The 14472-nt window shown below is 40.6% G+C and overlaps 1 protein-coding gene across 2 annotated transcripts in view; it reads left to right on the top strand.

The window, feature by feature from the left end:
* Positions 1-10253, top strand: part of phf2 (PHD finger protein 2) — a 40433-nt gene extending 30180 nt beyond the window's left edge. The window contains exons 17-22 of one of the 2 annotated variants that reach the window (XM_005938566.3): positions 1301-1467; positions 2297-2583; positions 4935-5030; positions 5120-5229; positions 5311-5623; positions 8117-10253. In XM_005938566.3, coding sequence (XP_005938628.1) covers positions 1301-1467; positions 2297-2583; positions 4935-5030; positions 5120-5229; positions 5311-5623; positions 8117-8205 — 1062 coding nt within the window. In that variant the 3' untranslated portion in view covers positions 8206-10253. Of the gene's footprint in view, positions 1-1300; positions 1468-2275; positions 2584-4934; positions 5031-5119; positions 5230-5310; positions 5624-8116 lie in introns of both variants that reach the window. The other variant, XM_005938565.3, reaches the window with a different exon arrangement.
* The last annotated feature ends 4219 nt before the right edge of the window (positions 10254-14472 follow it).

The raw sequence follows: 14472 nt of genomic DNA, 5'->3' as shown, positions 1-14472 counted from the left end.
TGTAGTGGTTCATACAACATGTGACACGACACCATCCACTGGGAGCATTTGGTATAAAAACCTGTTAAATGAAATGTGTGTATACTATTCCTGCTGTGACAGAACCGTGCAAAGAAAATAGCTTAAACATTTCTGGTAAAATGGAAGATATGAAGAGGTTCATCACGATGAGGAGGACATTTGATTTAAGGCTTCTTTTTGTGGTTCATGCAATTAATTATTGATTAAGAGAATATAAAATAATCTATGTAGCAAAGGGACAAGACTGAAAACCAGTGTTAGATTATCACTATCTGAAAGCCCTCAGCCAGCAAGGCTTTAAGAAGAAGTTTAAAGACCCCCACACAACGAAGAAATCAGAAACTCTGCCTTCTTTTCTGCGTCTGAGCTCCAAAAGACTAAAGTAGAAAGTGTTGCTCATGCTGCCTTCTGATGGCATGAGAAGCATGAGTGCACCTGTGAAGGCACCATTAATACTAAATGATATGTTCAGGTTTAATAAAAACACATGCTGCCATTTAGGCAACAAAATATTCAGCCAAGGCCTTACATGTTTTAGCAAGACAGTATCAAACTGCTTACTGTACACACTCCAATAGAACAGAACCACAGAAGAAGAGCCCTGATGCTAAAGTGGCTGGGTGACAGTCCACATGTGTCCCCCACTAACTATTGGCATTTCATGAAATGATGTCAAAAGATAATTTAACACTAAAGCAACTGGTGTGGTCCTAAATCTCTGTAGTGTTGTACAAAGAAAGTTGAAATTTTAAAAAAGCACGGCGGCATTAAAATAGAGCTGTTAGATAAACTGTCACTATTAACATTAAAATGTGGGTTTTTTTATTCACAAATCTATTCTTCGAAACGAGGTTGTAGTTCCATACTGGATCAGCAGATGGAAAAAGTGGGCAAATATCCCAGGGGTCCAGTCCTGAGGGGCTGCAAGTGCCCTACATTTGCTTAGAGTGTCTTTGTGTGGGGTAAGGTTAGTAAATGAGAATGTAGTCGACAGCAGAAGAATCAAATATCAATATTGCCTGTTTTTGCATCGTTCTAAAAACATTTATGTTAAAGTGAATAACTAAAAAGGGGCTGACGGGGGCAGACGGCTCATTTGTGCCCTGGGGCCTCCTACTGAGACTTTCTGGCGGCAGTCCTATGATAAACAGTGAGACTGCAGTAAAGAAGCCATTACAAGAAAAGCGAACATGGATTTTCCTTTTTTTGCCAGAAAAGAAAAGAAACTTGAAGTCTCTCTCATATCTCTTTCCTGTACGTTCACTTCCTTCAACACCAGAGCACAGACTCCTCAGATGAAGAGACGCTGCACATAGACACGGAGGCCAAGCCTGAGGTCAAAAGTCGCAATTCCAAGGTGAAGAAAAAGAGCGGCAGCGCCGCAGGAATTCTGGACCTGCTGCAGGCCAGCAAGCAAGTGGGTGGCATCGACTACGGCACCAACAGGTAGACTAACCTAACCCGATGTCAATTTTCTGCTGCATTCCCATCAACACCAGCAGAACTTGGACTTCTAAACTCATTTGAGTTAGAGTACATGCGCAGCATTAATCTCTAAATGGCTCCCGCTGGACCCCCTTTTCCTTCAGTAAATGAATTTTAGCTCTTCTTAATGGACCGAGGCACTGACAAACAAATGGCCTACTCAGCGGCGACGTAATTGGATGAAAAAGCTGAATTTTACAGCTTCGCTCAGAGCTGAAGAATCAGCTAGCGGCTGGAGCAACAGTTTACACCGATTCTGTCAGCAGTTTGTGTTAAGTCAGTGTTTGTTTCATCCCGTGTTAATCTATCAAACGCTGCGTGGCTCCAGGCTCTTCCCTTTGCCTTTTGCTGTTTGCGAGCTCTTGATGGTCTATTTCCACCACACTGAAAGCTACAAATGAGCAATGAAAGAAAGAAAGAAAACATTGATGAAATATGTTAATTTCTCACATCGTTGGTGCTTTGAAGAGGGGCTGAAGCTTCATTATAGCGGTGTGTGATAGTCGCTTTGTTTCTTGTGGCAGCTCAGCAGGTGATAGCTTAATGGGTGTGTGGATTGATTTTGGGAGCGATGTCTTAAAGAGGATATTTGTTTTTGACAGTTTTCCTGCCTCTTTGTTCCACTGAGGCACAGTTTGTAATCTAGCTTACACCGAGATCTGGTTCAGAGCCTTCTTCAGTTCTTTCTTTCTTTCTTTGACCTCTGCCAGCGTGTTGACCACCATGTAATGGCTGTGTTGTTGTGTATTTCTTATTGACATACTTACAGTCAGCCACCTGCATCTCCCAGCACACAGGAGGCCATTCAGGGCATGCTGTCCATGGCCAACCTGTCGTCTTCAGAGAGCTTGCAGCAGCCGTGGAGCAACAGCCAGGCCAAAAACAACGGCCAGTCGAAGAACAACTCGCACAGCTCGCAGGCCGGCAAGAAGGCCGGCAGAGGAGGAGGCGGAAACAACAGCAAGCGGTCGACTAAACGTCTGCCAAAGAAACCCAGGAAGAGCAGCAGTATTGAGAGTCTAGATTATGACGACGACCAAGATCACATGGATGCGTGTTTCAAGGACTCGGATTACGGTAAGCGACAAATGCCAACTTGTTGTTGTTTCCTTATTTTCCTGTCATCGTGGGCAGGGTGGGGTGACGGCGGTAACGAGTGTCATTTTTCCATGATACTGGTGCTGGTCAAGTTCCAAAGCATTCCCTGTTTTGCCCTATTGTACCCAGGATGTGTTTTTTTCAGCTACAGTGTACTTTATGAATTTATAAGTCACACCTACCTATTGTCTGGGCAGAACCACAGGAAACCCAAAGAAAATGCTGAAAATGAGACAAAAACACGAACTGAAAAGATAGAGTGTTTCTGGATGGCTGTCTTTCTAAGCTTAGACCATCAGAGTGATGAAACTAGGTAAACATTTCATATGCTGGAGTCTTGGGATTGCATTAACCTAAAAAATGTCTCCAAAAAAACATGCATGTTTATGTGTGCTCCTCCCCCTACACACAGAGTGGAGCAGGAAGCCGTCACTCTAACAGAAAACACCTTTTAACCAAAATATTAAAACAGCTCATCCAAACAACCTCTCACTCAGCGCTACACCCGATTACACCCACCAGCTTTGAAGGGCGTAGGATGAATGACTTTGGAGAGCAGACGTAAAGAGATTTCTCTAATTAGAAGTGGGATAACTTTAATCATGGTAAAACATTCTTGTAATCAGGATCAGGAATGGGAATGTGTATCAGGATGTTGTCATTGCGTCTGTTAGCTTCAAAGAGATGGTTTGCAAAATGTAAACAAATACACGCTTTAAAAACGAGCTTCATGAAGGTTTGTACTGGAACTGTTCTGTTGTTCGCCTTCATATTAATGCACCAATAATTGTCTTTAAGCATTACATGAAAAGTAGCTCCACACAAGAGACTGAGAATTGCTTTGAACTGAATAACTGTTTGGCTAAGTGGAAAAACAGATATTCAGACATAATCCTACTTTAGTTTTGATACAAAGGATTTAGAATCAGAAGATCCTAAAAGTAACTAAAGGCACGGTGACTGTGTTCACAGACAGTAACCTGTGCAATTGTTTCAGTGAGAGAATCACATCCATGTTTACTGCAGAGCTCCCCGAGAGCCTGAAGATCACAGATATCAGCACTGATTTCTTCACATTATCCGACTCTTCTGATGACGCACGATGCCATCGTCAAAGGCTTTGCATTCAGGAACATTTTTCTGAAATTGTTCAGCTATTTGAAGATGCATTTTTTGAACTTTTTTACTATTAAGGAGCTCTGCCTCTACAAGGTGCTCTTTGTTGGACCCAATCTGCCAATTTTAGGACGTGTCCGTGGCATCAAAACCAGTCGAACAGTTTTAAGAGTGCAACCCTCAATCATCTTGAATCATATTTTGTAGGATTTGTTGGAAAAACTAAAAATGAAAAGACTCCCTCACTGAGATTTCTCACGTTTTGCTGTTTCTAACTGCATAAATCTAAAACACAGTAGTTGCAATGTCTTTATATTTTATCATTTATATTTATTTGGGTCTTAAAGGACCTTAAAACACATTTTTTGTTACATTATTATTTTTATATATTTTTTTAAATTGCAGTGCTTTTAGTGGTTCACTATTATTTTATTGCGCTTTTTTGTTTCATTTTGTTTTCTACATCAATAAAGTTGAATGCGCAGGAGGGCTGATTTATTCAAAAACTAAAAACAGTGCAGATGATCGGAGCTCTGTGAGTTCAGTCTGGTGTCATTTTTCAAGCGCATGAATGAGAAAATAATGTATCTGCCATGTCTGATCCTCACTGCTGCTAACAGGTGCTTTAAAAACAAATTGGCCCCTTATGTATCTGCTTGTGGAGCTTAATTTCTCAATTTGGCCTGGAGCTTTTCATTACGTGTACGTGACACGGGCTTATGTTTACTTTTCGTGCGTCTCTTTGGGTTTTTTTGCTCCAGTTTATCTTTTTTTCCTGCAAAATGCTTTCCCTGTGAAGCCCATCCAAACACAGCTGTTTGGAGCCTCCTAGCTTGTTAATAAGCGATTAACACGCGTTCCAAACGGTTATTTTACAAGCTTTTTGAACTTCTAATTGGTCCAATTAGTTGTTCTTAGCACGAACATTCTCGCTCTGAAATCCCGAAGCTTCTCCCGCAGACTGGCACTCTGCTCTGCTTTTATAAACAGGTCATTTTTTATCTTGATCATCCAATTATCAGATATTAAAAGGTCTAGATTGGAATGGCTGCACTGTGAACCGACAGTCAACAGCTGCTTTGCAGCTGCACCGCATGCTGCCACCTCCTCCGTTTTACAGAAAACTGAAGTAATTGCAGCTTTTCTTTGCAACTTCTCAGCAATGAGCTAACATGCATGACATGTGAGTAATCTGTTCCACGTTTCGATTTTAGTTTACCCCTCGCTGGAGTCCGAAGAGGATAATCCTGTGTTCAAATCGAGATCAAAGAAACGGAAAAGCAGCGACGACACTCCGTACAGCCCCACAGGTGAACACTGGCATTGTTTAAGAAGCATCTTGGCTTCAGAGTTTTATGAAAGAAATATGTTCTAAACCCCAATATGGATGTCCTGGCAGCCCGCGTAGGACCATCAGTTCCCCGACACGAGCGGCCAGCCAGAGATGGAGCCCGGGTGGCGTCCATAGAAACAGGCCTGGCTGCGGCTGCAGCAAAGCTTTCCCACCAGGTAAATTACTTACACTGTATTCTTACACAACTGTAGATATTTCTGATCATTTTGCTCAAACAAAAAATGATGTGTCAAAAGGAGGAACAACAAAAAACCAAGAAGAAGAAGAAAAGCACCAAAAAGAAGGCGCTAGTAATAGAGGAGCCCCCGAAAATCTCTCAGGACAGTAGCTCGCCGGAGCACAATCTGGACTCCCAGGACGGCAGCCTGACAGACCACGAGTTCAACACTGGAACGGTCAAGTCACCGGGAGGGCCGCAGCCCATGGCACCCGGGGTCTTCCTCAGCCAGAGACGGCCGTCCATGTCCTCTCCCAACAGCACCAACTCCACAAGCACCAACAGCAGCGGCATGGCGAAGGGTGACCGTGTGGGCTCAGCAGACGCCAAAGGTGAGCACGTGTACAGAGTGTGGAGTGTGCAGAAGAAAATACACAACGGATGGTCCCGTCATCCTCAGAGCAACTGTCACTGGTTGTTGGTCCTGCAGAAACAGACAGAACTTTGTGCCTCACAGTGATGACTTCTAAATATATTTCCCTTTAAACCATTGCAGTGTATGTTATGAGCGATTTAACGCCAATGTAACAGTGTGTTTCCGAGAGAGGAAAAAAGGAAAAGCATAATAGGTCCCCTTTAAGCACAGGCACGGCTATTTGTTCGTTAGAAAATTTCAAATGCTGCGTGTAAAGTCTTTAAAGCTTTAGTAATCTGTGGGATTAAGATTTCACTTCCCGTGAATAAATTTGAATCACTCGCCTTCTTTACACAGAGATTCTTGTAGCAGCTTTTCAGTAATGGAGCAGTAATGAATGAATATCTAATGGCTTTTAAATTGAGCAGTTTTTCAGGGAAATGAATGTTTTCCATCTTGCCAAATGAAAGTTCTTTCCAGGATTTTTTTTTTTTTTACAATTTCTAAAGCTTCATCCGGACTAGTAATCAATAATAATTAGCAAATAACAGTTTGGTTTGGCGGCCGCTGCTCTTTGAGCATGCAAAGTGCAACCTATTGTAATGAGAGACAGTTGTGTGAACTGTTGTGAACTGCCAATGATGGATACTTAGTGGGAGTGACTCCCTCCTCCAGGAAATGCGTCTCACTTAAAGGTTTTCTAGGGATCCTTTTAGGTAGCTTCTCGTTAATGCATTGCTTTTTAATTTACATTTGCATGTGGTTCTTCCCGCCAGTATTGAAATGACATTTAGACATGTTATTTAACAGAATTTTAAACGATCTGTCTTGTTCCCTTCTGCTGGCCACAACACAACATGCTATAATTTGGCATTAACTTTTAAAAGTGCCCATTTTGTCAGAATAGCAGGCGCACTGGCATTAACTAAAATTAGCCAGAAGAAAGATGCCAAAGCACAAACAGTCCCACTGCTGCAAATCCCACTTGTTGTTTACTGTAGTTATCCCCTCGTGGCCCATTCAGCCAAGTTTGGCTTGATTAGACAAACACTTAACGCAGCAGCGAGCTGCATGATCTGAGTTTGCATGCTGCCTAATGTTACTAGCAAAGTAGTAATATTACAAATGCAAATGCTTATATAGCACTTTTCTACCTGAGCACTCAGTAAAACTAGTCTCATTCATGCAGGCACTTTGTGCTACGCTTTGTGTCTAACAAGCATCAGAGAACAGCTTGGGGTCAGTATGTTGTCAAGTATAGTTGGTATGTAGACTGCAGCACCCAGAGGTAAAGTCAGCGATGACCTCTTTACCTCCTGAGCTACAGCCACTCCTGTGTGTTTAACGGTTATAATGTTTAATATAAACGTTGGCGCTGGCACGGCTGGCAGCCTTAACCCAATTTTCCTCGGGATGAATAAAGTATGATCAATCAATCAATAATACAAACATGACATTAGTGATTGACTCCATTACTAACCCACATGTGGTCTTTTGCTGCTGTAACCATCTGTTTCAAGATTTGACATGGCGTGGGTTCAGAGATGCTCTTCTGCTTGCCTTTCCTGTAGTGAGGGGTTATTTGAGTTGCTGCTGCTGTCCTGTCCGCTCAGAGCAGTCTGGCCATTCTGACCTCTGCCCTTAACAAGGCATTATTATCAGTATAATTGTAGGGTCTTTACCGTCAAATATAAAGCGTCTGGAAGCGATTGTGGTTGTGATCTGGCGCTATTTAAATAAGATTGAACTGAATTGCATTTTCACCCAGAGAACTGCCACCAACTGGATAGTTTCTCTGTTTTGAGCCATTCTGTGTTAGTGATGGTTGTATGCTTGTGAGGGGAAATCCCAGTAGGTCAGCAGTTTCTCAGACCAGTCCATTCAGAGGCACTTAAATCACCTTTCTTTCCCCTTTCTATTTGGACTGAACTTTAAAAGGTCATGTGGTGACATGTGACTGTGTAATTAGATATTTGTCTTTCGTAGCTGGACCGGACATTCCTAACAAAGTATGCGGTGAGCGTAAGTCTTTCCACTGTCTGTTGGACACAAGCAAAAGTCTGGAACAACATGTTCAGACAGTGTTGATGAAAAATCACTATCTTCCTGTTAAAAGGGAGTTTTTCCTTCCCACTGTCGCCAAAGTGCTTGCTCATAGGGGGTCATATGATTGTTGTATGTATTATTGTAGGGTCTACCTTACAATATAAAGCGCCTGAGGTGCTGTTGTTGTGATTTGGTGCTGTAGAAATAAAACAAAAAGTTGCCCTGTGGGGCTCCTGTTGGGTATGAGTATGTTAAACATGTTTTTGCTATTAGGCCAATGAACATGTTCCAGCATAAAGGCCACTAAGCTAGCAAATATTGGTGCGAACATGTCAGGATGTATTACTTTGTTACATTTTTGGAAACAAAATGTTGTAAGCTGGCTCGGCATCTTACCTCTTGTCTTTTCTTGTCTTTCCTGCAGCTAAGCGGCTAAAGAAAGGCATGGCAACAGCCAAACAGAGACTTGGAAAGATTTTAAAGATCCATCGAAATGGAAAGCTCCTTCTGTAGCATGCAGCGGACTGTCGTAGGACTGGGAATTCACGAGCTGGGTCCCATCCCAACCTCACCCCCCCGTTCACCGATTAAAGCCAACGACGTGGAAAAGAGATAAAAGACTGAAACGAGATGGGAGAAGAAGAAAATCATGCATTTTTGAATTTCTAAGAAGAACATCAGTCAAATAGGTTTTTGCCTCTACTTATACTTTATAACTTTCAGATATTAAAAGTGTACAGAACCTACTATAAATATTTTTTAAGAGAACATGTCTCATTTTACTACAGCTGTGAGTTTATCAGGGGTTGCTAAAACATGAAGTAGAATTACATTGCAGTCATTCCAAGATTTGTGAAAGTATCCCTTGCATGTATTCAGTTGCATGTGCGCTTGGGTCAGGGTTTTTTTTTTGTTTGTTTGTTGATTTGTTTGTTTTTGAGGGTGGGGGTTATTTCCTACTAACTGGATGCGGCTTATCATTGCCACGCTCGATTGAACTGGGAAAATTCACCTCCTCCTTTCCCAACGTCCTCGTGTTTGATCAGAATCGATTAGCGCGCGTGCGTCTCTGTCGGCGGGAACCTTTGTTCGTTTGTGCCGAGCCGTGGATCGCAAATGAGGAGCGACTATAAAGCACAAAAAGCGAATCGCGGGCAGCGCCGTCCAGATGTTTGTCAAAGCGAACGCAGTCAGACGGAGGAGGACCGGCCATAGGATTACTGACACTACACGGCGCTGATGATAAGCCTCATCCACGTCACGTCTGCGGTTACATGGGGATACTTTCTCTCTTCTTTTGCTTTCCCAGGCAGCACCGACAACATAGGCGCATCTCTGCATTTTTATAGCTTCACACATCACAGTATATAGAATGTAGCTTGTACATAGCCTTTTAAATTACTACTTTTTGTATCCTTTCCCCTTAAGGCTTCATTCAGCATTTTTACCGGTTTTGCTAATAAGAATAAATGAATAAAAGTATATATATGGATATACACTATAGTCCTAATTTTTATTTGTATTTTTTTTTAATAACAGAGGTTCACTTTTATTATTATTAGTATTATGTTGTCATTAGACGTAAAGGTGTTGCCTGGAAAACAATCGAAGACACGATACATTTTATTGTCATATGGCCTTACATACACAAAGCTAATTGTATTGTGATTCTGTCTGAACGAGAGACGAAGCTTTGAGGGAAAATTACATAAAAGGATTAAAAAAAGCAACACTTAAAGTTTCTATGACCAGCCTCTTGTTCGAGTTCTAGTATCCTGAAGGGTTTTGGAGTTATTTTACTAGCACCTTGTGAAGTGTTTATGTGTCAGTGATGTAATTTATTAATGTTTGTAGCTTTTTTATACTTGTACAATTCTAAAGAGTTTTTGTTTTCTTTTGGTTTTGGATATTTCATCAAGTTGTGAATTTACCCTTTACTTTTTGTTGCTTTCTTTTTTAGGCGTTTGTGTATTTGGGGGGCGCCACGGACATTTGACACACTAGAACCCACGTTGGCAAACTTTTTTATCTACACCCTGTCTCCAACCATTTCCAATGTGACATGATTATCATTACTATTGTTGATATTATGGTTCGAAGCAGCCGCGTCCACACCTCCATCACACCTTGGGTTGTGTTTTTTTCCACTTTGTTTTGGTCAGGACATTTTCGACATGGTCTCAGTGCGCTCTGCTTTCGTCTCCGAAACGCTCTGATCAAACACTCTTTTCAGGTTTTTATTTTGTACAATACGTGTGTTGCTTTGTTGTGGTTTATTTTTGTATGTCCGACCTATTAAATGCATCCACTGTGCCAGGACAGTGAATGATACCTGTTGTAGCTGTCTTCCCTTACTGTTCTTCACAGTACTACCAAGTATTTACAATCCTTTTTGACCTGAAATATATTTTTCTGTATTTAGACGATTCTGTTGGAGATCATAGCTCACTTTTCTAAGACATGGAGAAATGGCAAATTCAACTCCGAGGAACAAACATATTGTTGTTGAATGATATGATTGTCCGCCTTGTTTACTTTTGCAATACAGTTACTGTGGAAAACCTACTTTGTAATGTGTTCCTGTCCCACCTGCGTTGTGACAGTTTGTGTGGTGAACACTAAACATGGTTTCTTTTTGCTTTCCTGCTTGACACTGTCCTGCTTAAAAGTCAAATCCAGCACTACGCACATCATCGGGCTCTTGGACTCCTCCCACAGCTCTAGCCGAGTCATTAATTAAAACCAGGCCAAAGTCAACACCATTAAAACTGTATTAACTTAAAAAGCGCTCCAAAGCAGTCCGACGTTTTTCACAGCAGGTGTGGCTGCGGTTAAATGTCCTGTGCGCAAGAAGTGAAGACGCAGAATGTGCTCAGTGAAGAGAGCTACATCAAACCTTTACTGCCTCGCGACGTTTGACGTTGTTCTTAAATCTGCAGTCAGACAGTCAAGAGTGGAGCAACAGCGAGTCTGTGCCACTAGATGGAGTCAAAAAATGTGTCTATGGAGAGGAAGCTTTCAAGTCCAGCACATGGAGAAATACAAGAAATAGGTGCCGATTTTTAGCAGCAGAGAGGATGTTAGTAAAAATGGTTACGTTAATTACTCTTCAGAGTAGAGGTGCATTGACATTAAGCTTTATTTATATATATATATATATATATGATAATGAGTTTAATTATGTAATTTTTTAAAAATATGTTTTTGTATTTTCCAAATTATAGAATATATATACAATTTTAAAAAAGGTCTAGATAATTCATAATGATAGGATTATTGATGCAATAATACTATTGTAGAATTAAAGAAATCTGAAAATATATATATATTTATTTATTTACACTTACGTATTTATTTATACAAACATCATACATCATATATATATATACATATGATGTATGATGTTTGTTTCTTGAGGATGAGGATTTAAAGGTGAACTTACTGATGTCTGTGCCACATCTGAAAGTAACTGTAGACTTTTATGATTCATTGTTTTGAGATTTGAAGCTAAATGTTTTTTTTTATTTGTTTGTTTTATTTTCAGTTTTCTGCTTGATTAAAAAAATACTTAGTTACAGTTTGTGTTGTAACTAAAAAAATAAAACTGTGGCTTTGCCTTCTGGAAGAAAACCCTGAAGAAAACCATGTCCTACATATGATATTTCCCCCACAGATGTGAACAAACACTAATAGTTAAGTTGTAGTGAAGCCCTGAAACAACAATGATTATTCGTGTGTAGGGCAGTAAAATGACTGGAAATGCTATCAGTTATTCTGTTATTTTCTTTTAATGTAAAATCTTAAAAAGTTGTATTGTTAAACTACAACTTAAAAGTAAGTAGAATTCTTAAACTGAGTAAAGGTCAGTAAAAATACTAGAAAAATATTGGCTGTTAGCTGATGTGATCACTGTGGCCTGGTTTTGTTTTAAGAATAAATTTGCACTGTTAAACAGAAAAGTAACTAAAACAGTCAAGTACATGTAGTGGAGTAAAATTACTGATGGAGAAATGAAGGATTCAAATAAAAACACAGCAGTGATAATTGGCAGTTGACAGGATCTGCTTCATCTGAAGGCTTCACCATTCAAGGTAAACATTTTTCATTTCATTTCACATTTCGCTGACAGTGGAGTTTTGTTTTTGCTGCTGTACAGTTTTTACATTTTCTCATTTTTTAACAATGTGTTGAAAACATTCGCTGACAGCACCAGATCCTTTCTTTGGATTCTCACCGTAAACATTCTGCACCAAACTTCATATTAACCAAATTTTTCTCACCGAGAAGGAAACAAAGCCGATCTCAAAGAGAAGGAGCGACTTAACCATGAATGAAGGCATCATAAGAAAATTAATCAGCACATTTAAAACAAGCGTCTCCAACAAAAATAAGTCAATGGACTCTTCATTTGCGTAATTACACACTGATTGCAGTAATAGGAAAGTTGGGCCCTCGTACGTTGTGTCGCTTCTTTCCTGCCGTTTTAAGCCTGGACTAATAGCACATCTGGACACAATTGATTTAATCAAAATTAAACCTTCATGGGAATCTGCATTTCCCCACACTGGTGTTTTATTGAATTTGTCCATTAGATTTGTGTGTGTGTGTGTGTGTGTGTGTGTGTGTGTGTGTGTGTGTGAGAGAGAGAGAGAGAGAGAGAAGGAGATCTGTGGGTGTAGCGAAGCAAGGCGGCTGTTAAAGGTCGTGACCCCGTTTCCACCCTGGTTAGCATCAAAGTGAGTTGTTATTGTTAGCTAATTGTTAACACAAAAATGCCAAAGTGCTCTGACAAATGAAAGCATCTCATGCACAGTTTGTCCTCTCAGGATCTTTTTCGCACACGGGAGAAGAAGAAAGTGCTGCGCCGCCGAGCATCATCGGCCCGCTGATTACGGGCCACAGCTACACACACGACAGGGCAACAAGTTGACTTTAGCATTAGGTTTTTCAAATCATTGTTTACCTGCAGTGATTATTTGCACAAAACTGAGTGAACCAAGTCAGTATTGAGTTATTATTTAGTAATTGTTAAGGGTAGCTGATACAAAAGGAAACAATTCACTTGTAGGAAATGTAGAATTAGGAAAAACAGATTTTTCAAATGCACCCAGACCATCTTTGTTCATGCTCAAAAATCTTAGTTCCCTTGTTTAATTTCGGCTCCCTTAACACCTCTCCTCACTTGTTTCTTTGCCAAAATCTGTCCCCTCCAGAGGGCAAGTGGGATCACAATTTAAATGTCAGCGTATTAAAAACAATGCCTGCAGAGTGTTACAGTGTAACTGCTCTCATGGCCGTGCTGCGGCGCCTTAGCGATCACAGATGTGAATGTGCTGCCCTGCACTGCTTTGAACACCCCCTCGGTCCTGTACGGAAGTCCCAGTTGGTCAAGACAAATGTGCCAGATGTGTAAATTACGCAGGAATGTCAGGTTAAGTTTTGTTTTTGTTTGGGCGTGCAATGGTGCAGGATCACCCCTCAAACACCACCGCGACCACACTTTTCCTCTTGCCTTTTATTCATCCCTTTCTTCCCAGTTCAGGCCTGTCATTAGCAATAATGTGCAGTCATTCTTCTACCAACACATTGGGAAAGCTTACAGAGCCTGTTTTCGTGATGAGAAGTGGCATACTCAACGCTTGCAATTTTCAGCAATTGTTTGGAGCTGCTCCCTTCTGCGTGGATTAACCGCTCTGTCAGCCAGCAAGAACTCCTCTGCTGGCGGGAAGCTTAGAGGTGCAGAGAGATGTCTGGCTTCTGCTGACACCCAAACGCACAAAGATACACCGTTTTCCTGTGTTTTCTAGGTTGCTTCCTAAAAAACAATCTGTCAAATTAACCTTGACGGTGAAAGAACTACAACCCCCCGTGGCTGTTAACTCGAAATAAGTCCAAGACTAATATCAGCACATAACAAAGTATCAAAATTAAGCGCCTGTTCTATGTTAAGACATGGATTTTTATTTTTAATGTTATTGCAATTAAATTCACTTGTATTCATAAAGCATCACTTCATAGCAAGACTCACCTCAAGCCTCATGTTAGGGAGACAACCCCATCGAAATCAGCAAGCACTTGGCGGTGACGGTGTGGAGGAAGAACTCCCTTTTAACAGGAAGAGACCCCAACAGAAGCAGGCAGCGATCTACCTGTGGCCCAGGGAGGCGAGGACAAAACACACACAAAAGTTAACAGGATGCAGCAGCGATGAACAAAGACATGAGTAGAGGTGCTCAGTGCCTTATGTTCCCCAGCAGCCATTGTCTATTGCAGCATAGCATCCATACATTTCCAAGTTTACAGTTTGTAGCTGAAAAACAGTAACACATATTAATAGTTTTTCATATGTTAAGACTGCAAATTACAGTTATGTACAGGGGCTGAATGCTTGATTCATTTCCAGTGTGCCAGGTTAAATCTGGGAGTAAAAACCTGAATGCATTTTGTTATTCGTCACATAAACATTTGGTTTAAAAAAGGTTTTAAAGGATTTCTAAAATATTTGTGTTTTCTTGTTTTATATGACAGGCCGTCTAACAATAGCGCATATTAGTGAAATTAATGTTTAGTGCTCATTTTGTATCATTTCTCTACAGTTAGACCCTCCCTATGTCCATGCATGTGTCAGGCACTACTGTTATTATTTTTATTATACTTATTTATGTATTTTTTACAAAACTTTTCAGATAATACTTATCTATCTATCTATCTATCTATCTATCTATCTATCTATCTATCTATCTATCTATCTATCTATCTATCTATCTATCTATCTATCTA

This window comes from Haplochromis burtoni, unplaced genomic scaffold (genome assembly GCF_018398535.1).
Source record: "Haplochromis burtoni strain Fernald_Lab_line unplaced genomic scaffold, NCSU_Asbu1 Contig_221, whole genome shotgun sequence".
Taxonomy (NCBI): domain Eukaryota; kingdom Metazoa; phylum Chordata; class Actinopteri; order Cichliformes; family Cichlidae; genus Haplochromis; species Haplochromis burtoni.
The sequence above is the reverse complement of the archived record's forward strand: the minus strand, read 5'-3'. Positions and strand labels throughout refer to the sequence as shown.